The sequence below is a fragment of the Furipterus horrens genome, unplaced genomic scaffold (genome assembly GCF_987537825.1).
Source record: "Furipterus horrens unplaced genomic scaffold, mFurHor1.1.pri manual_scaffold_5, whole genome shotgun sequence".
Lineage (NCBI taxonomy): Eukaryota > Metazoa > Chordata > Mammalia > Chiroptera > Furipteridae > Furipterus > Furipterus horrens.
In genome coordinates, this window is record NW_028327175.1 from 63,874,347 (window position 1) to 63,896,771 (window position 22,425).

At 35.9% G+C, this 22,425-nt stretch overlaps 1 protein-coding gene across 1 annotated transcript in view; it reads left to right on the forward strand.

The window, feature by feature from the left end:
* Positions 1-1,943: 1,943 nt before the first annotated feature.
* Positions 1,944-22,425, forward strand: part of ARSK (arylsulfatase family member K) — a 44,945-nt gene continuing 24,463 nt past the window's right edge. The window contains exons 1-3 of the mRNA XM_090279004.1: positions 1,944-2,260; positions 8,214-8,343; positions 14,787-14,946. Of these exons, the coding sequence (XP_090135130.1) occupies positions 2,123-2,260; positions 8,214-8,343; positions 14,787-14,946 (428 nt within the window). The 5' untranslated portion in view covers positions 1,944-2,122. The remainder of the gene's footprint in view (positions 2,261-8,213; positions 8,344-14,786; positions 14,947-22,425) is intronic.

Sequence of the window (22,425 nt, forward strand, 5' to 3'; positions counted from 1 at the left end):
AAGTCCTCGGGGTGAGGGGGACTTGTGGGGAAAAGGTGAGAAGAGTAGTTGAAGAGCAGATATTATTCATGTAAAGTAAAATAAATGGATGAATGAATGGTTAAAAGTAGAGAAAGGCTGACTTCAGCTCTAAATAACTTTTAATAATCAGACCGGTACAAGTGTGGAATAGCTGCTCAGAGGAAGTGTGTTTCCCATCACTGTAGATGAAAAAAGCAAAGATGGACAACCCACTGGCAGGAATATTGTAGTACAAATTGAATTTTAGATCAGAAGTTGGACTAGAAGCCTCTTAGATTCTTCCAGTGTTATCTGTCAGGGGGTTTAAAATATCCACATTGCTCCAACTCAGTGCAGCACCTGCTCCCACTGACACTGTCAAAGGGCAGAAAGAGGAAGAAAAAAGATGTACACATTCCTGTTCATCCTGACCAGGAATGCAGAATATATGTCCTGTGAAAACAAGGCCACAGAGAGCAAATGCAGTTCCCCAAATCCGTACTGTGCCACAGATAAAGTTGAACACATCTTTGAAGAATCTAGATGTCAGTCAGCATTGTTTCCATTGTAAAACGTGTTTTACATTCCAAATTAACACAAATTTTAAAAACAGATCTTGTTTACGAAAGAGCCTACCTGTATTACCTTGCATACTATACCATTATTTCACTTTTGTTTCCCTGTAGAGTGTAAGTTCCTTGCAGACGAGGAGTATTTTTATATATTTGTATTCACTACATATCTTTAGCATGCTGTTTGGTTAATACTTCTGTTTGACTAAAAGAGAGTAAGCTCAGTAGAGCATCATTTGTAATTAACTAGAGACAGAGCATAAGCAGTGAGTTAGGGCACAATCAAGTCCTATTCAGACTGGCTCCCTGTGTAAGTCATATAACCTCCCCAAGCCTCAGCTTTCCCATCTGCAAAATGGTGAAAGTAAGGATTATGGAAAAACATTCCATGTAAAATTACTTGTCACACAATAAGTGCTCGATAAATGTTTAATATAATCTTCAGCATGGAATAAGTGTTATGTGAGATTAAATAAGGTCTGTTCCTTATTGCAATTATTTTATGTAAAAACACTGTATTGCGTTGATTATATGTTAAATTAGTGCAACTCCTCCGTTTCCTGTCAAGATATTAAAACTACTAATAGGATGTGCAAATTACACACTCGAAACTATGATAATAAAATCAGGAATTTGGCTCTGGGACAGAAATCTGCTTCTTCAGATTTCTCCAACAGAGTTCAACAGTCAAAGACCAGTGATTTTTTTCTGTAGCGAAAGAATGGGTTCTAAACCTACGTCAGTTAATCGAACACGTCACACAACCCAATATATCTTCCTCTGAGAGTCTGTTCGTTTCTCTACTTTGCACTCTGAAGGCAAGATGCACCTGCCTAGAATCTGAAACTTTACTTACCAGGCCCCGCTCCTCACCCCACGCGAGTATAATAATCCTAACTGCACCAGCAAAGGTGGGACTAAGATGAGGCCGGCTGCAAATTCCTTTGGCTAAATGTATTCGAGGGGGTCCCATGATATCCATTTCCCGCCTGTGCGGGTCCAGCCAGAGGCCTCCCAAAGACCCACCGATCTGACTTAAATGACAGACATGCCGCCACCTCATCACTGCCTAGTTCACGGTCCCGCCTACTACTCAGCCACGCTGCTGCAGCGCAAAACGAGCACCCCCAGCCCCTGATCCTGTCTCACTAGGTTTTCATTCCAACCATTCCAACCGCCTACCAACTTCCACCTCTGCAAAAGCCAACGCAACCCGAACCTACCCGGGACAGATGCTGCTACAAACGAGTGCAGGTCAGAGCGCATGCGTATTTCCCAGGCATCGCTCATGTGACTGGAAGGGGGTGGCTCTTAGTTTGCTTGGTATTTGATTAAAAGGTCTAACGTGAATCGAGGCAGGGGAGTCCACCTTCGCGCATGTCCTCTCTGTGCCCCTGATGGGACTTGTAGTTCTGCGGGTGAAGCGCTAGAAAGAAACCAAACTGTGATCTCTGCGATCCCCGCCCACCTCTTCCCGGGAAGGGAAGGGTGGGAGGAGGAGGAGGCCCAGCGCCTGGAGGCCAGGCTGTCCACACCGCCTGCCGCCTGCCATGCTGCTCCTGTGCCTGTGGGTAGTCGCTGCCTCGGCGCTGGCAGCGCCAGCTCCCGAGACTAGTGGGAAGTGGCGGGGAGCAGCTCAGGCTTGGCCTGAAGCGCCTAACGTGGTGCTAGTTGTGAGTGACTCCTTTGTAAGTATCTAGAGGCGGCGGGAGCGAGGGGGGGGGGGCGGAGGGGAGGCGGTGCACCAGTCCAGATCCACTGCCCACCCACAGCCTTCCTGTGCTTTCGCAGACTTTGGGGGGCAGAATCTGAAACTTTTCAAACATGTTTTACCCCGATGCAAAGTAAGAAGTGCGGTTAATCTTGAAGCCCCATATACACATACCATACGTACACCACATAGATATGCATGTCATACAAGTAAAACAATATTTTAGTAAATAAAATGCACTCAGCATCTTTGCAAGTCTTTTTATTTTTATTTTATTGCTAGCCTCGATCCGCTAAATTATTTTACCACTGTTAGTGAACGGTCAGTCCATATCCCCGTTTGATTTAATGGTGCAGGAAAATAACATTCTGCATCTCCTTAAGAACTTGTTAGTTTTCTAGTGGTCATTTCCCAGTTCACCTCAAGTTTGCAGGAATTTGTGTTTGGGTGAGAAGGGAAGAAAAAGTTAGTTATTTTTATTACCCAGGTATCTGATAATAAAATTAATGCTGATTTAAATGCATTAGTTGATATAATGTGATCCACTCCCTGATATTCCAGGAAAATTGTGTGTGTGTGTTTTCCTAAACTTGTACAGTTTTTAGAACTTCCTGAAACCATCAACCAAAAGAATACTACTAGCAATATTACCTGATACTTTTAGTATTGTCCATGATTTTAAAACTAATGCTTGCACAAATGCTTGGTTACTAATAATAGCATTAGTTCATTATCACTGGGGGTTAGTGTGGTCACATAGATAATTGGTGTTAAGTATGTCTGGCACCAAAGTGCTTTCTCATAAATTAACCCATGATGATTAAAGTTTCATAATCTGGGTATCCCCATAGGATTTGTTGAGAAGATTACTTAAAGTACTGTTAATATTTAATAATCTTTATGATTTTCTAAACTTACAGAACAGGCAATATTAGAGAAGAACATGAAAGAGTTAATTAGGGAGTGCTCCTGAGATGAAAGGAAAAGGAAAGAAGCAGGATAGTGCAGAGAAAGAAGTTGAGTTTTGTTGCTGTATCAGTGGAGGCCTCACCTGACATTATGGGCAGTTCTTAAACTAGTATGATGCTTCAGAACCGATTCCAGTTGGGGTGAGGGGCCAGGCCTTTCCACCCCCATGTTGGATGACCATTAGTTATGGGCTGCTCCCAGAATGGGTCATGATCATGAGCAAGGCAACCCTCTACAGCAGAGGCGATCTTTTGTTTCTAGTAGGGAATGTGAGTGGTGTATCACAACATCCTAGAAACTTCCAAGGATGACTGAAATATTTGGTTTATTATTGTCTTAGTATAGTATAAATACATCGTTTTTAAATATTTGTGTATATAAACACATAATATTGTGTACAGACTAATATATCTTATGAATATAAAAGCAAAGATCCTGAACAAAATAACCAGAAAATTAAATTCAGCAATATATAAGAAGGATTATACACCATGACCACATGGGATTTACCCCCAGAGTTATAAGCTGGTCTTAATATCTGAAAATCAGTTAATGTAAATATGCCATGTTAATTGGATAAAGTGCAAAAACATCTGACAATATTCAACAATGCTTCATGATAAAAAGCACTCAAACAACTGGAAATAGAAAAGAATTTCCCCAATCTGATAAAAGGAATCTGCAAAAAAAAAAAAGCCACATCTAATATTACACATAACTGTAGAAAACAATGTTTTCTTCAAAAGGTCAGGAACAAGACAAAGAAATCTGTTCTTACTATGTCTACTAAACATTGTACTGGAGGGTCTAATCAGGGAATTAGACACTAAAATGAAATAAAGGATATCAGTATTGGAAAAGAAGAAGTAAAAGTATCTCTATTTGCAGATTACATAATCTTGTACATAGAAAATCCTAGGGAATCTACTACAAAACTATTAGAACTAATGAGTAAGTTTAGCAAGGCTGTAGGATGTAAGATCAATATATATAAAAAAAAACAATTGTGTTTCTATACACTTGATTGATGAACGAACTGAAAATACAAAGAAAATAATTCTATTTAAAATAGTATCAAAAAGATTGAAATGCTTAGGAATATATCTAACCAAAGAGGTTCAATTTTTACTATGAAAACTATAAGACACTGTTGAAAAAAATTAAATAACACCTAAATAAACAGAAAGACATCTCATGTTTATGGTTCAGAAGATTTAATATTGTTAATAAAGTAATAATCACCAAATTGATCTACAGATTCAATACAATTTCTGTAAAAATTCCTATGATGTTTTTGCAGAAATAGAGAAACCCATCATAAAATTCATATGGAAATTCAAGGGTTCCAGAATAGCCAAGACAATATTTTTAAAGAACAAAGTTGGAGGACTTACACTTTCTAATTTCATAACTTACTAGAAACTACAGTAATCAAGATAGTGTTTTATTAGCCTAAGGATAGATAGATATATAGATGAATGGAATAGAATTGATAGTACAGAAATAAACTCTCATACTTATAGCCAACTGATTTTCAACAAAGGTGACAAGACCACTTAATAGATGCCTTACAACATTGTTAAAAAAATAACTCAAAGTAAATCAATGAATCAAACATAAAAGCTAAAACTGTAAAACTCTTTGAAGAAAATAGGTACAAATCTTCGTGACCTTGATTAGGCAATTTTAAAAATGGGCAAAAGATCTGAATAGAAATTTCTCCAGATAAGATATACAAAATGGCCAATAAGCACATGAAAAGATTCTCAACATTCTTAATCATTAGGAAAATGTCAATCAAAACCACAGTGAGACACCAGTTCACACCCACCAAGACAAAGAGGGCTATGATAAAAAAAGACACAATAACAAGAGTTGTCAAGGATACTGGGGAATTGAACCATTCATACACTACTGGTAGGAATGTACAATGGTGCAGCCACTTTGCAAAAATGCTTAGCAATTCCTGAAATGGTTAAACATGAGTTACTATATGACCCAGCAATTCTACTTCTAGGTATATATCCAAGAGAAATGAAAATATACATCCCTACCAAAACTTGTACATGAAATTATATATAATACTGCCAAATAGTTGAAACAACCTGAATATTCATCAACTCATAAACAGATTCTTAAAATTTAGTACTATTCAACAGTAAAAAATAAATGTAGTACTGGTACATGCTGCATGTGATGAACCTAGAACTCATTAAGCTAAGAGAAAGAAGCTAGTCACAAAGACCACATATTGTATGATTCCATTTACAGCAAATGTCCAGAGAAAGGAAGTCTGTAGAGACAGAAAGTAGAGATGAAAGATTAGCAATTGCCTATGGTTTGGGGCATGGTGGGGGTGGGGGTGAAGTGTGTAGGAGGCTGATTGCTAAGGAGTGCAGGATTCCTTTATGGAATGATGAAAATGTTGCAAATTTAATTATGGTGATTGTTGCACAACTCTGAATACACCAGAAACCACTGACTTGTAGACATTAAATGGATGAGTTGTATGGTATGTGAATTATGTCTTAGCAAACTTGTTTTTACAAAAGAAAATAAACGCCAGCTTGGATCTTCCCAGATTTAAGCATCATCTCTCTCTGTCCTCCCACCTCCTTCCATTAGTTTTAGTTTTGGTGAGGTTTCAGGAGTGGAATGCAGGGGAGGAACGTATACCGCAGAATCTGGTAAGAATCTCATTCAATCTGATGGACTGATATGAGAACAACACTATAAACAGTGTTGCTGTGATAAAAGATAGACAGTTAAAGTTACTGTTACATTCTACCTTAAAATGATGCCTTGAAATCTAAACTTCACTGGGTTTCCCTGGTCCAGAATGATAAGGTACTGAGTATCACATCATGGCTTATATTTTGGAAGGTGTGAAAGGTGGTCTGCCAGCTGACTGATATGTATAAGGCATTCACTAAATATTAAGTGAATGAAGTGAAATGAATCTGTAATCCAGAGATGTTCAAGTTACAAAAGGCAAATTTAATATGTTCATAACTGAGCAGTGTATTTTTGCAAAGCTTAATACACTTGGATTAAATACATCTGTGGCAAGATTTGCATTTGATTGGGTCTTTAGGAATTTAAGTTACACTACACATACCATCAATGTCAAAAGCATGCCAATAACACCCTAAGTGAAGATCAAACTTCTAAGAGAGTTTGAACTGCACAGCATCACAGTGCTTCTGCCATGTGACCTCCTACTCCATCCCTCCACCCAGGTAAGGGGCTTCCTAGATTCAAAACAGTGGCCACAAGTGGTTGGTTATTATCCCTCATGTCCAAAAGATTGTAAAAATAAGACATGCAGGCATTTGGGATTCATGAGGATAGCTTTCTGTGAGTTTGAATTTATGAAATTTGTCTGAGGGGAGAACATGCACTTGTGTCTTGGGCTTCCTAGCTCATCATTCAGAAATCAGTAGTTGTTCGCTTAGCATCCAGTGATTACTCCTGCTGGAAGTGGTTGCTTATTTCCACATACAAGCATGCTCTAATTCTTCCCATCTGAAAAAGAAACTGATCTTAATTCTACATTCTCCTCTGGCTAACATGCCACTCTCTAACAGCCATACCATTTTTCTGCTTCCCTTTGCAAAATAACTTACTAGAAAATGAGTTGCCTCACTCTCTCACTTCCATTCTCTCTTTCCCTTTCCAGTTCAGCTGTGCATCCCAAACACTATGTTGAGGGCACTCTTGTCAAGACTGCCGACTGTCTCCATACTACCAATTCCAATGTGCATTTTCTCGTCTAATTTCAGGTACCATCTCAACATAGGTGACATTACCTCTCTCTTGACATACTGTCTTCTCTAGGCTCTCATGGGGCCCAGTCTCCTGATATCTTCCTCCCTCACTGGCCATTCTTTCTCAGTTTCCCATGCTGTCTTCTCCTCTTACTTAGGAGTCCTCAGGGCTCCCAGTGGATTTCTTTCTTTCCTCTTTTCACCCTCTCCTTAAAAGTTTTCATTCAGTCTCACAGTTTTCAATACCCTGAATATGCTAGACTCTCAAGTTTATTACACCAGGATAGACTTCTCTGAGCTCCAGATTCCTGTCTGTAACCAACATCCTACTTTATATATCCTTGAAACTCTCATACATCTAAGGATATATATATATCCCAGATTTTGGATGAGCTCACTTTTTAAACTGTAGTTTATTTCTAATTATATTGAAAACATATAATATATATAACTCAGGACTAGAATATTCTTTTTTTCTGTCTTTGCTCTTTACCAAGGAGAGTTCTTCAATTCCCTATCCAATTTCAAAATGCATATTTCCAACGCAAACATCTCTTCTAACTTTTAGGCTCATTTATCTAGCTGCTTAATTAATCCCTCCACTTATGTCTTAACAGATATCTCTAACTTTATATGCCCCTTAAATTATTTGAATAGCTGAGTCCTTCTCATTATTCAGGTCTCTTACTTCCCAGAGAAGCCTTCCCAGTCCACTCTGTCTAAAGGAGGTCACAGTTGTTGTTCTGTATCTCAGATGTTTTTCAAATTACATATCATAATTTGTGGTTATTTATATTTTCTTTACCAGTATACCTTTGTCTCCCCCACTAGACTAAGCTTCAAAGGCTCCACTGTTTTTTCTCCAGATTGTTTCTCCAGATCTTTCAAAGTGCCTGGCATATAGTAAATACTCAATAAATATTGGTTCAATCAGTCCATCATCCCCCAAGAGAACTTTCCAGAAAGTCCTTTAATGTATTTACTATATTCAAATGAATCTAAGTGTAATGTTGCATTGAATTCTCAATAGAATTAGCCAGATACTTACATCACTGTCCATACCTTTTTTTCTCTTTTGAGGATTTAAAAGTCATATTGAAGTCTTTTGATTATTATAAATTTTATGGTTAAATTAAAGTAAATAATTTTCTTTTGTGTGATGCAATCAGTGTTAATTAAATTTCTTTATTCTAGGATGGAAGACTAACATTTCATCCAGGAAATCAGGTAGTGAAACTTCCTTTTATCAACTTCATGAAAGCACATGGCACTTCCTTTCTGAATGCCTACACAAACTCTCCAATCTGTTGCCCATCGCGTGCAGGTATGTACATGCTTAATAATAATGGAGCAAAGTGGCCACACACTGAAAATGATTTTACAGTTTAAAAATTATCCCCAAAAGTAGTACCGTAAGTCATATTTGCATCTAATAAAAAAGCTTAAGTGATGTGGGGATTAAGGTATCTATTGGGTATTGGTGTTAGAATTTCTAGTTTATTTTTCTAGAGTAGAAATTTTTATCATTTAAGATAGTGTTTAGTTCATGCATTACTGTTTCATTTCTTTACGATTGGTGACTAAGAATCTTTTGACCATACAAGCAAATGAGGAAATATTCATTTTTTCTGGAAGAGTTCTATTTCCAAGGAATTTTTTCAGTGAGTACAGGGGGTTGGGAGGGGACTTTATAGTATACCACAAAGTAGTTAGAACTTGTCAGGTTTATCTGATGTTGTCCATGTTATTTCAGATTACATACGTTATCTGTCTTCAGGCTCAATTCATTTCTGTCCCAAACCTAATCACATTTATTATAGTAATTTAACAAAGAGGCATAGTTTGAATGGCAAAATGTTTGTGACACTAAGCCATGTGTAATTGAGAAATGGAAAAACTGTCATTCTTATAAATTCTGTCCCTTAACTTTGGACCCCATAAATAGCACTCAGCAATTTGCTTCTGTCTGTAAGCTTCCAGCCTGATATTCTCTGTGAGTGAAGTCACAAGTTTCTTCACCTACATTTTCAGCACTATCAACTATATGGTCACCAATGATTAAAGGAAACCTGAACTATATTATAAATTACATTTCAATGATTAAGAACTAGGTATATTAAAACACAGTTTTGTTAATATTTTATTCTTAATTGAGCAAACAAAATGAGCAGTGGAATGGGGGGAGGCGATGACCTGCATCAGAAACCTTGAGGGTCTGTGTCAAACACGTCACTCAGTTTCCCTGTCAACGAAATGCTGCGTACACTCTGTACGTCATAGCGGTGTTCCCAGCATCAAATGAAATAATGAACAAAAACAACTCAATTAAGTCTTAATATTTCAAAAGCATTAGGGGATGCTTTTCCTGGAAGAAGTATATTTTGAGCAAAGTGAAGGAATAATAGTAATAAAACTAACATTTATTGCATTCTTACTGTGTGCCTGACAAGATTCTAAGAGCCTTACACGGCTTAATTCATATAATCTTACATTTCCATAAAATAAATATTTTTATTATCTTCACTTTCCAGATAAAGCTAAAGTACTGAAAGGTTAAGTAGCTTATCAAAAGCCACTCAGTAACTGATATTACTGGGATTCAAACACAGGTAATCCTCCATTCCAATCCCCCAAAAAACAAACAAACTAACAAAAAAAACCAAACACGTTTTGTTAGGTGAGAAGAGAAAGCTTATTCAACCTTACTATGTGCATATACAGAAATGGTAAAATGAAAAGGACTGTTTCCAGTTTTATTGAGATATAATTGACATTTAACAATGGTTAGTTAAAGGTATATTAACATAATGATTTGATATATTTATGTACTGTGAAATGATTATCACAATAAGTTTAGTTAACATCCATCACACCTCATATAGTTAAATTTCTTTCTTGTGACAACTTTAACATATACTCTCTTAACAAATTTCAAATATACAATATGAGATTAACTATAGTCATCATGCCATGCATTACATCTCTAGTGGCTTCTGGCAACCACAGACTGTTTTATTTGAGTTTGGTTCTTTTTAGATTCTACATATACAGTATTCAGTATTTGTCTTCCTTTGTCTGACTTATTTCACTTACCATAAATCCCTCAAGGTGCATCCATGTTGTGGCAAAAGACAGGATTTCCTTCTCTTTTATAGCTGAATATTATTCCATATATATAGCACATTACATTGATTATATTCATTTATCTTTTGATGGACACTTAGGTTGTTTCCATGCCTTGATTATCATAAGTAATGCAAATAATATGGGGGGTTCAGTCAGCTCTTTGAGGTTGTGACTTAATTTCCTTCAGATGTATACCCAAAAGTGGCATTGCTGAATTATGGTAGTTCTAGTTGTAATTTTTTGAGGATCCTCCATAGTGGCTTCCTCAATTTTCCATAGTGGCTTCATTAATTTGCATTCCCATCAACCATGCATGAAGGTTCTCCTGGGTTCTCTTCTCTCCACATCCTAGCCAATACTTGTTATCTCTTGTCCTTTGATAATAGCCATTCTGACAGGCACAGGGTAATATCTCATGCAGTTTTGATTTGCATTTCCCTGCTTATTAGAGATTTTGAGCATCTTTTCATGTACCTTTTGGCCATTTCTAAGTCTTCTTTGGAAAAATGTTTATTCAGATCCTCTGCCTATTTTTTAATTGGACATTTTTGTTTTTGTTTTTGCTATTGAGTTGTATGAGGTCATTACATTTTTTTGGATATTAACTACTTATTCAGTAGATGATTTACAAATATTTTATTCCAGTCCATGGGTAGCCTTTTAATTTTATTGATGGTTTCCTTTGCTGAACAGAAGCCTTTTAGTTCAGTGTAGTCCGATGTGTTTATTTCTGCTTTTCTTGCCTTTGCTTTTGGTGTCAAACCCAAAAAATTATTGTCGAAATCAATGTTGAGGATCTTACCTGCTACGTTTTCTTCTAGCAGTTTCATGAGTTCAGATTTTATGTCCATGTGTTTAACCCATTTTGAGTTGATTTTTGTGTATGTTGTAAGAAAGGGGTTCAGTTTCCCCAACACTATTTACTGAAGAAACTATCCTGTTCCCATTGTATACTACTGATTTTTTGTCCTAAGTTAATTTACCACATAGTCTTGGGTTTATTTCTGGGCTCTCTATTCTGTTTCATTGATCTATGGGTCTGTTTTATTAAAAGTACCATGCTATTTTGATGATTATACATTTCTAATATAGTTTGAAATCAGGAGGCATAGTGTCCTCAGCTTTGTTTTTTTCTGAAGACTGCTTTGGCTGTTTAGAGTCTTATATGGTTTCATACAAATTTTGTTCTATTTCTGTGAAAAATGCCATTGGAATTTTGATAGGTATTGCATTGAATTTATAGATTCCTTTGGGTAGTTATGGCCATTATAACAATACTCATTCTTTCGATCTGTGAGCACACATTAGCTTTCCAATTATTTGTGTCATCTTCAATTTCTTCCATCAATATCTTATAGTTCCTAAGATTTTTATTTATTTATTTTTAGAGATATGGGGAGGGAGGGAGAAAGAGAGAGAGGGAATTATCAATGTATGAGAGATACTACACCGATTGGTTGCCTCTCACACACTCCTAACCAGTTATCTGGCCCACAGCCCAAGTATGTGTCCTGACCGGGAATCAAACTGGTGACCTTTTGGTTCTCAGGCTGGCACTCCATCTGCTGATCCACACCATCCAGGGCATAGTTTTTAGTGTATATATCTTTCACTCCTTGGTTAAATTTGTTCCTAGGTATTTTGTTCTTCTTGATGCAATTGTAAAAGGACTTGTTTTCTTAATTTCTCTTTCCGACAGTCGATTGTTAGGTGGATTTTGAACCATCTTTGCATTCCTGGAATAAATCCCAATTGATTATGGTATGTGATCCTTTTAATGTATTGTTGAATTTGATTTGCTAATATTTTATAGAGAATTTTTGCATCTGTGTTTATCAGGTATATTGGCCTATAATTTTATTTTATTTTATTTCTTCCTTTCTTCCTCCCTCCCTCCCTCCTTCCCTCCCTCTCTCTCTCTCTTTGCCTTTCTTTCTTTCTTTCTTTCTTTCTTTCTTTCTTTCTTTCTTTCTTTCTTTCTTTTTTTCTTTCTTTCTTTCTTTCTCCTTCCTTTCTTTCTTTTAGTAGTGTTCTTTTATGGTTTTAGTACCAGGGTAATATTGGCCTTGTAAGATGAATTTGGAAGTGTTCCCTCCTCTCCTATTTTTTGGAAGAGTTTGAGAATGATTGGTATTAATTCCTCTCAATGTTTGATAGAATTCACCAGTGAAGCCATCTCATCCTGGACTTCTCTTTGGTGAGAAGTTTTTTCACTTGTTTTGTTTTGTTTGTTTGTTTGTTTGTTTTAGTGTGTTTTTTTAAATTATATTTCTTCCCATTACCATTTAGTTCCCTTATACCCTCCTCCTCCCCCACAATAACCATACTGTTGTCCATGCCCATTATTCCTTTTTCCTTTTTGCTCAATCCCTCCACACCCTACCCAACCCCATAGCTGTCACCGTGCTCTCTATCTATGAGTCTCTCTCTATTTTGCTTGTTAGTTCAGTTTGTTCATTAGATTCCACATATGAGTGAAGCAATATGGTATTTGTCTTTCTCTGACTGGCTTATTTCACTTAGCATAATGTTCTCTAGGTCCATCCATACTGTTGCAAAGGGTAAAATTGTCTTCTTTTAAAATAGGAATAGAGGGAGCATGCCTAAACATAATAAAGGCCACATATAACAAGCCCACTGGCAGCATCATCCTCAATGGTCAAAAATTACAAGCACTCCCCTTAAGATTGGGAACAAGACAGGGATATCCACTTTCCCATCTCTTATTCAACATAATATTGGAAGTTCTAGTCACAGCAATCAGACAAGAAGAAATAAAAGGCATTCAAATTGGACAGGAAGAAGTAAAAGTATCTTTATTTGCAGATGGCATGACACTGTACATAGAGAATCCCAAAAATTCCTCCAAGAAACTACTAGAACTGATAATGAATTCAGCAAAGTAGCAGGATACAAAATTAATATCCAGAAATCAGTTGCATTTTTATATGTCAATAAACTAAAAGAAAGGGAAATTTTAAAAAAAAAGTCCCATTTACAGTTGTTTCAAAAAGAATAAATACCTAGGAATGAACCTGACCAAAGATATAAGACCTGTACTTGGAAAATTATAAGACACTGAAGAAAGAAATTGAAGAAGATACAAATAAATTGAAGCACATACCATGTTCATGGATAGGAAGAATTAACATCATTAAAATGTCCATACAATCCAAAGCAATCTATAGATTCAAAGCAATTCCTATCAAGATTCCAGTGACATATTTCACAGAGCTAGAAAAAATATTTCAAAAATGCATATGGAACCATGAAAGGCCCCACATAGCAACAATGATTGTGAGAAAGAAGAACATTGTTGGAGGAATCACACTACTTAATATCAAACTGCAAACTTTTTGATTACTGATTCAATCTCCTTACTCATAATTGGTCTGTCAAGATTTTCTATTTCTTTATGATTCAGTCTTGTTTGGCTGTATGTGTCTAGGGATTTATCCATTTCTTCTAGGTTATCAAGATTACAATAATTGTTCATTGTAATCTCTTGATCCTTTGAATTTCTGTGGTATCAGTTGTAATATCTCCTCATTCACTTCTAATTTTATTTATTTGAGCCTGTTCTAGTTCTTTTAGTCTAGCTAAAGGTTTACCTTTTTTAAAACCAGCTGTTAGTTTTATCAACCCTTTCAATTGTCTTTTCAGTCTCTATTTCATTTATTTCAACTCTCATTCTTGTTATTCCCTTTCTCTTACTAACTTTAGGCATAGTGTGTTCTTTTTCAGGTTCCTTGAGATGTATAGTTTATTTGAGCTTTTTCTTTTTTCTTAATGTAGGCATTCATTGTTATAGACATCCTTCTTAGAACTTCTTTTTCTGTATTCCATTAGTTTTGCAATGTTGTATTTCCATTTTCAATTGTCTCAAGATATATTTTGACTTCTCTTGACTTCTTCTTTGACACATTGGTTGTTCAGTAGTATGTTGCTGAATTTCCACATATTTGTGAATACTCAAGTTTTCTTCATTATAGTCAGAAAATTGCTTCAATCTTTTTAAATTTATGAAGACTTATTCTGTAGCTTAACATATGATCTTTCCTGAAATGTCCCATGTGCACTGGAAGAGAATATATATTCTGCTGCTTTTGGATGGAATGTTCTTTAAATGTGTGTGAAATCTATCTGGTATGACAAGTAGTTTAAGTCCAGTGTTTTCTTATTGATTTTCTACAATATATATTGCTGAAAGCGGGGTATTGGGTCCCTTAGTATTATTGTATTGCTGTCTATTTCTCCCTTTTAGATCTGTTAATATTTGAAGAAGGATTTATTGAATAGTTGTATAAAATGAGAAAATTAATCAATAAGTACTTTTATTATTGAAAAAGACTCTAGAGTCTGACAGGCTTTATATTTAATTCCAGCTGTATTTATCTTAAACAACTTTAACCTGTAAACCTTAGAGACTCAACTGTAAAATGGAAATAGTAACTCCTTGCAGAGTTTTCCCCTGATAAATGAGGTAATTAGAAATGCTATGGTAAATCACCTAATGCAGGTGTGTTTTATTCCAGAGCATGAGCTCTAAACTAGTAGACTCTGGTCTCTCTTGGAATAATTGTCTTAACAGTTAACAAAAATTGTTAAGCTTTACACTAATCCCAATTTATTTTTTTCCAGCAATGTGGAGTGGCCTCTTCACCCACTTAACAGAATCTTGGAACAACTTTAAGGGCCTAGATCCAAATTATACTACATGGATGGATATCATGGAGAAGCATGGCTACCAGACACAAAAATTAGGAAAATTGGACTATACTTCAGGACATCATTCCATTAGGTAAAAAAACAAAACAAAACACTGTCCTAACAAGCTTCTCTCTGCTATAGCACATAAATATATTCTTTTTACTTTTTTTTATTTCTCTACAAAAGTAAAATTAAATCTCTTAATCCCTCAATTGTAGTAATTTGGCTAAAACTTCAGCTTTCTTTAATCTTCTTAAAATGTTAAATTTGCTAATATGCTGATAATTTTGTTTTTCTTAAACATTAAAAGTCTGTAAGAGTGTTTATAAAATTGTTTAGCCCATGATTTATTTTTGAGTTTTTGTTATATAATTAATGGCTATTTTATTATTTATTATAGTCTTGCTACTTGCTTTTGTCAGTTCATTCTAATGTGAGTCTATTGTAACTTTTTTTTTTTTTTTTTTCATTTTACTAAGTCCTCAAAAACCAAGTATGGTGGATAATAGTAGAGACCTGGATCAGATTACCTCCTTTTGAATCCCATTATCTCTATTTACTACTAACCTGTAGTAATATAATCTTGGGAACATTATCTAAGTTAAAAATTTTTAATTTCTTTTTTGTTAGGATAAAATGAAATAATATGTGCAGAAAAGAGCTAGCACAGTAGGTCTGAGACTTCTATCCTTAGAAAGACGTGCTTTCAAAGTTGGCCCTTGGCTGACATCTAGGAACTTGAATTTCAGGAATGTTCCCTATATTCCCTAATTGATAAAATCACTTACTATATACCTAGAGTTTTTGTACAATGTGGTTTAGGCTGAACCTGCTTTCACTGGGGGAGTCTGGAGTTTTGGTATGTTCTAGGCAGAGGGTGTCTACATAATAAACCCCAATAACAACATGGGCATTGAGTCTCTAACAGCTTCCTGATAGACAACACTTCACATACATTGTCACAGTTGGATGCTGAATGAATTAAGTGTGCCCTTTGTGACTCCACTCTGCTACTTATACCTGGTTTCCTACAGAATTACCCTAAGCATATTTTCCCTTCTCTGATTTTATTTCCTCTCACTGTCATAAATCGTAGCCATGAGTAAAACTATTTGCTGAGTCCTGTGAGTCCCCCTAGTGAACTTAGGGGTGATCTTGGGGTCTTCCAACACTTGTGACTCCTGGCACAAATATATATTAAGACCTTAGAGCAGTACCTCTTTCCTAACAGGTGCTAACTGAGGACTATGGTAATTACAGTAGTGATAAGGATGATGCTAATGATTATAATAAGAACCCGAAAAATAAATTCAGTAAAAATAATGGTGAGTGTAATGAGATGAATAGTGTTTCCCAAAAGTTCATGTCCACCTGGAACTACAGAACGTGACCTTACTTGAAAACAGATCCTATTTGCAGACTTAATTGGAGGTGAATTCATCCTGGATTTAGAGTGAATCCTAAATCCAATTACCAGTCCTTGTTAGAAGAAGAAAAAGAACATACACACACATACACACACACACACACACACACAGAATGCAGTGTGGAGACAGACATAGATGGAAATGATCACAGCTACAAGCTAAAGAATGCTAAAGATTGCCAGTAGCTGCCAGAGGCTAGGAAGAAGCAAGGCAAAATTCTCTCCTAGAGCCTTTAGGTCAGCGATTTTCAACCAGTGTGCCACAGCAGTCACACTGGTGTGCTGCAAGAATTTTTAAAACATGCAATCCCTATTTAATCAGGAGCACTAACCTCTTTTCCCTTCGATTGTCAAATAAAAAAATGACAATAGCAAATACAACAACAGCTGCCCAGTGTGAATGAATAAAAATTATACCTATTTTTTTCAGATCAGTAAAAAATATATTTTTGGTGTGCTGCAGAATTTTAGTAATTAGTTTATGTGTGCCATGTGATGAAAAAGGTTGAAAATCACTGCATTAGAGGGAGCCTGGCCTTGCCAATACCTTGATTTCAGATGTCTAGCCTCCAGAACTGTGAGAGAATACATTTCTGTTGTTCTAATCCACCCAGTTTGTAGTAATTTGTTAAAGCAGCCCAAGGAAACTAATACAACGAGTTTTGGGCAAACAGATACTAAAATAATCTAGAAGAATCTGAGTAGAGTAGGTCTTCTAATAATGTCTTTTGTTCAACCCCTCATTTTGTTAAAATGTTGGTGAGATGCCCTAGGAACATAACACTTTTTGTATCAATTAGCCATTAGTAAAATTGGTTTTGTTATATATCATTTCACTGAAATCACAGAAACAATCAATTATGTTAAATGAAGACTTACTGTATTAATCTTGCTCTTCTGGTTAATGTTATTTTTTTCCTTTCTGTTTTCCAAACTCTAAAAGATATCAAGGTGGAAACCCAGGAGTAATCCTGATGTCTTTTTCCCATCCCTGCCTTCTAATCCACCAAATATTGTCAGCTTTACTTCTAAAATATTTCTCCAATTTATTCACTTCTCATCCTTTCCACCAAGTACTATCAGCTCTTGCCTAAACTATTGAAATGGCCTCCAACTTCTTTTCTTCAGATTTATTTTCTATAGGCAGCCAGAGTGATATTTTTAAAATGTACATCTGATTGAATGACTTACCTGCTTAAAATCTTTCAATGATTTTTATCACACAGGCCAAAGTCCCAAATCCACATTGTCAATAAGACCCTACATAATCTAGCCTCTGTTCACCTCCAGTCTCATTTAGTATCACTCTCTTTCTCCCTCAGTAGGCACTTGGTCTTTCTTTAATTCCTTTAACATGCTTTTTACTACCTCTGGACCATTGACAAGCTAGTCCTCCTGTGCAAAATGCTCTTCCCCTATTCTGCCCAGCTACCACAGCAGAAAGAAAGGGTGGGAGGGGAGGTAAGTGTAGTGGGAGGAGCATAGGGTTTAAATCCATCAGAACAGTTAGATGCCTAGCTGCCCTGCCTAGGAGCCTTGAGACCTTGGACAAGTTACTTGACTTCTCTAAATGTCAGTATTCTTATCTGGAACTGGAATTAGAAATACCCACCTCATTGGATACCTGTCATTTTTTAATTAAGTTAATAAGATTTTATAAAAGAATTAAATGAAATAAAGTATTAACAGCTCCTGGCACAAAGTAAGCATTTAACCATGGTAAAATATTGTTGTTATAAAAATGGCTTAACCAGAATTCTAGTTTAATATTTACATAACTTCTCTTCTAAAGTTCATTGCATAGCTATTATTTCAGGGAGTTTCACAAGTTTCTCTTCAAAATCCTTCTCCTTTTTAGAAAATAAAGCTAATCCAAAGTAAAATACAACTGTTCATATTATCTTATTTGAAATTCTTCTTCTTTGTTTCCTCAATCAATCCAAAATAAAAAGAAACTGAAGTTGAACCCCTTGTACTCCCCAATATCATCCTTCTATGTGTGAAATGGTTGAAATATGGCCTGGATATTATTCTTTAGTGTGGTAAGTATTCTTGGAGGGAAGGACCCTGTCTTTTTCATTGCTTTAGTCCCATTGCCAGTAGTGCTAGTGCATTACAGGCACACAATTAAATGTTGAACCAGTGAATGGAATAAAAAGTTATATTGCTCTGCCTATAGCTTATTATTTGATAAATATTGATTTTCTACTTAACCCAGGGTCATAGCACCTTTCATTATTAGTATTTTGTATATATCCTCAACTAATAGAGTATATCCTGTTTTTGAGTTTTTTAATATTTTAAATATCCTTAATTTTCCTAAGTTCTTTCTTGTGTGGAATTCTAAAATTAGTAAAAGGAAAGAGCCACTTAAATTTTGATATTTCAGATCAAAGATGGTTTTCAGAATAATAATTGCTTGCAGCATATTTTCATTTACTCACTCTCCCACCAGAGCTTAGGAAATTGAAATAAACCATCAGACTATTTGTAAGGGTACTTGTACGTTCCTACACAGTCATATGGCTGATGGATAGGTCAAGGTCTCTGTTAATAGCATGTCTGCAAAGGTTATATGAATTATGGTACATTATCTTTTAGATATTTCTGTGTAAGTTTAAAAATGGATCTTGGGAAAAACAAGTCTCAGTAGCAAACTTCCTAAATAGGGGCATTCAATGTTTTTGATAGACTGTCAGTCAAAACTCAAGTTTTTATAACTCTTTGTGTTACATTCACCACTGAAATTGGCTATATTTGATCCTGCTTATATTTTCAACCTGAAATACAGTTTTTTAGTTTATTACTGCAATGCCCACCTATCTTTTTTAGGCATTAGTTGATGCTTTCTTCTTGTACCAGTTTAGGAACACTAGTCCAGCTATGTGCTCCTTACTATATGTAATATACTACACCACACCAGGAGCTCTAAGGGCTACACACTTGTTTCTTCCAGACAATTGTTAATAAAGTATTGGTGGTACAACTCATTAAGATGCTACTTACTAACTAGAAGACCTTGAGCAAGTTACTTATTTTCTTAGGATCCCATTTTAATCAAATGATCTTACACTACATGACTTTCCTTTCCTTTCTGAAATTCTGTAGTTTCGAAGGAATACAGTTAAGTGGTTTATAAAGTCCTGATACTCATTTGTTTCCCCTCATATTATATGTATTTTGCTTATAGTAGTTTTGATTAGGTTCATATTTGCTCCATCTTCTTAGCAATCAAAAGGAAACATTTGCATTTAACTCGTTAGGTGTTTATATCACTTCTGCTATCAGATAAAACTGTTTTGCCAATATATTCCCAATATTTAAAATAGTGGTTCTCAACCAAGGGCCATTTTCACCCCAGAAGACATTTGACAATGTCTGGAGACATTTTTGGTTGACACCACTGGGAGAATGCTCCTGGCATCCAGGGAGTAGAGGCGGGTGCTGCTAAACTGCCCGTGATGCATAGGACAGCCTCCAACAAAGAATGATCAAGCCCAGAATGTCTTTAGTGCAAAGGGTGAGAAACCATGATCTAAAATTAAGTGTTTCATACTCATCAGCATGTCCTTAGGAATATCACACTTAATATCACACCTGCATTTTTAATCTTAACATTTATTCTTCCATAATCTAAGGGATCAGATCCAATTGACACTAGTATATCAATTTATTTAGAATTAACAAAACCAAAGTAAATGTTAATTTGGAAGTATATACAATTATAAGTTAATTGATTTCATATAGACACTTTAAAAACTAGATTTCTAAGATCAGTACAATTTAATAAAGAATTTGAATATTAAGTAATATTCCTTAAAGTAGTAATACTACTTAAAGATGACCTTTATTTAAGATACAAAAGTAAAATCGGATATAGGCATACCTATTCAGCAAATATTTATTGAACCCCCTACTATACCAGACACAATTTTTAGAGTATGGGAATATAGTCGTGATCAAAACACAAAAATCTAACCTCAGGAAACTTACATTCTGTGGCATCAGAAGAGAATTTACACAAGCTTCTCTCCTATCTTTCTGAGCTAAAAGTTTAAAACCTAAAATACAATTCTTCTTGATTTCATCTTACCACCATTGTAATTATATACGTTCCAATTCCTATAGCTTTATGTTTTTCTGGAGCCAGTTCACAATAGGCAATTTTAAATGCTCTCAAACAAATGAAAAAATAAGAGACCTACTTCCAAAGGGAGAGAATTGCTATGGAAAAAAATTTGGAAGCCAGAGCCTCTTGGCAAACAGCAAAGGGAAGCAACTCACAGGCTGCCAACGCCGCCCTTCCTCTCCCCAGCAGGCCAGCAGCATCACGGCTTTCTAATTAGAACCCAAGTGACCAAGAGGGGAGCGCGAGAACTCAGGAACCGCAGCCAGAGAGCCCTCTCTCTGTCCCTCAGAAGTCTGCGGCCTAATGAATAAGTCTGTGTTTACCTAACCATACCCGCTATTATTTTATAATCTAATATTATCTATGCCTCTAGGTCAGTTTTATCCATATGGAGGATGACTTTATTTCATTCTTTCCCTTACAATGGAGAAAGGCGTCCATTCCTTTGGTCATTTTAGAAGCTTTTTTAGACCCTCCCCACCCACGCACCCACCCACATGCGCCTTTCTATCATCACTGATATTCAGTATCTATAACAGCTTGCATAATGCTGGGTGCATTCTTAGCATGATATTTTATGGTAGTGGAAGAGACTGCTGTTGGTTTGTTTTGGTTATTCCAGAACGCTCACTTGTGATGACTAGCTGCTTCTAAGCAGAAGCAGCCTCTGGGGCTGTCTTCAGATTGCTGTCCACCGTAACTCCTACATTGGTTCCCTGTTCGAGTGACAGCTCTGAGCTGACAATCTCATTCCAATCCTTGTATTTTTTTTCCATTTAATTACCGAAGTTTAATGTATTATGTTTAGTTGCCCATAAGGGAGTTTATCTCCTACTTCTGCCAGTGTTAGCCATTTGAGGATTTGGAAGTTTATCCCAATCTATAAGAGAAGAGCCTGAAACTCTAATAATGTGGAGATTTAACTTTTCAATTTAATTAACTTTACCAATAACCAGATATAACCTAACTGAAAAGACTTATGGCTTAAAAGACAAGCTTTTAAAAAAAAGCCTAGATAACTACATTAAAGGGCAAAATATGGTGATCTCTGTTTAGAGGAGAAAGCAATCACATACAGATTTTTTAAAGGGTGGGAGGAAAGGCTGTAAGACATGTATTTAACCTATTCTAAGGTGCACAGTTTTTCATAATTTAACATCTCTGAAATTGCAGTGCATCTTACAATTGATGGAAATTCCCTTATGTATTGCCAGCTACTGTAATTTCACCAAATAAAGGAAAATAGTTGGAATTAATAAAATTAATCACTGGGAAAACATACATATGTTGAACATTTAAATAATGAATATTGAAAAGTGATGTTCCAGTCTGAATTTGTCAGTGTTGGTATCATTCATTCAACTAAAACAGACTTTGTGAGTGATCATATATGTAAGGAAGATGGGTGACAGCATTTATGTCCTTTAAAAAATGGCATGTGTGTTTCTCACACCTTTGAGAGAACAGTATTTCATGGGAATGGATATGGATTCCTCTTTCTGTTACAGAATTTGTTAGGCTGATAATATTTGCAAGGACATTACTTAGAATTGTCATTTTCCATGGAGAGACTTATTACCTGAGACAAGTTAGCTGTTATAATCCTATCAATAATGATGATTTTGTGTGTGTGTGTGTGTGTGTGTGTGTGCATGCATACATGGGAAAGAGAGAGAAATATATATGGCTCTCCCCACGATATGAGATAATTATCTTAGGAATCTTAGGATGCTGGAGGTTTAAGTGTAGCTTCCTAATTCATTTTGAAACAAAACTTAGGTTCCCATCAATTTTAGTATGTGGTATTTTTTCAGATGAGATTGTTACTATGTAAATTAACCCTGTGCCACCTGTGGACTGATGGTATCCAGTGCTACGGCAGTAGATATTGGCACACTGGCACAGAAAACCCACACAGCAATGGCACATGTACAAATGTATACAATAATTAGTAAGTAATGTGTTAGGTCGTTGTATTTTCCATTTTTATTAGGAGGAGATCTTGGTGAAAAAGA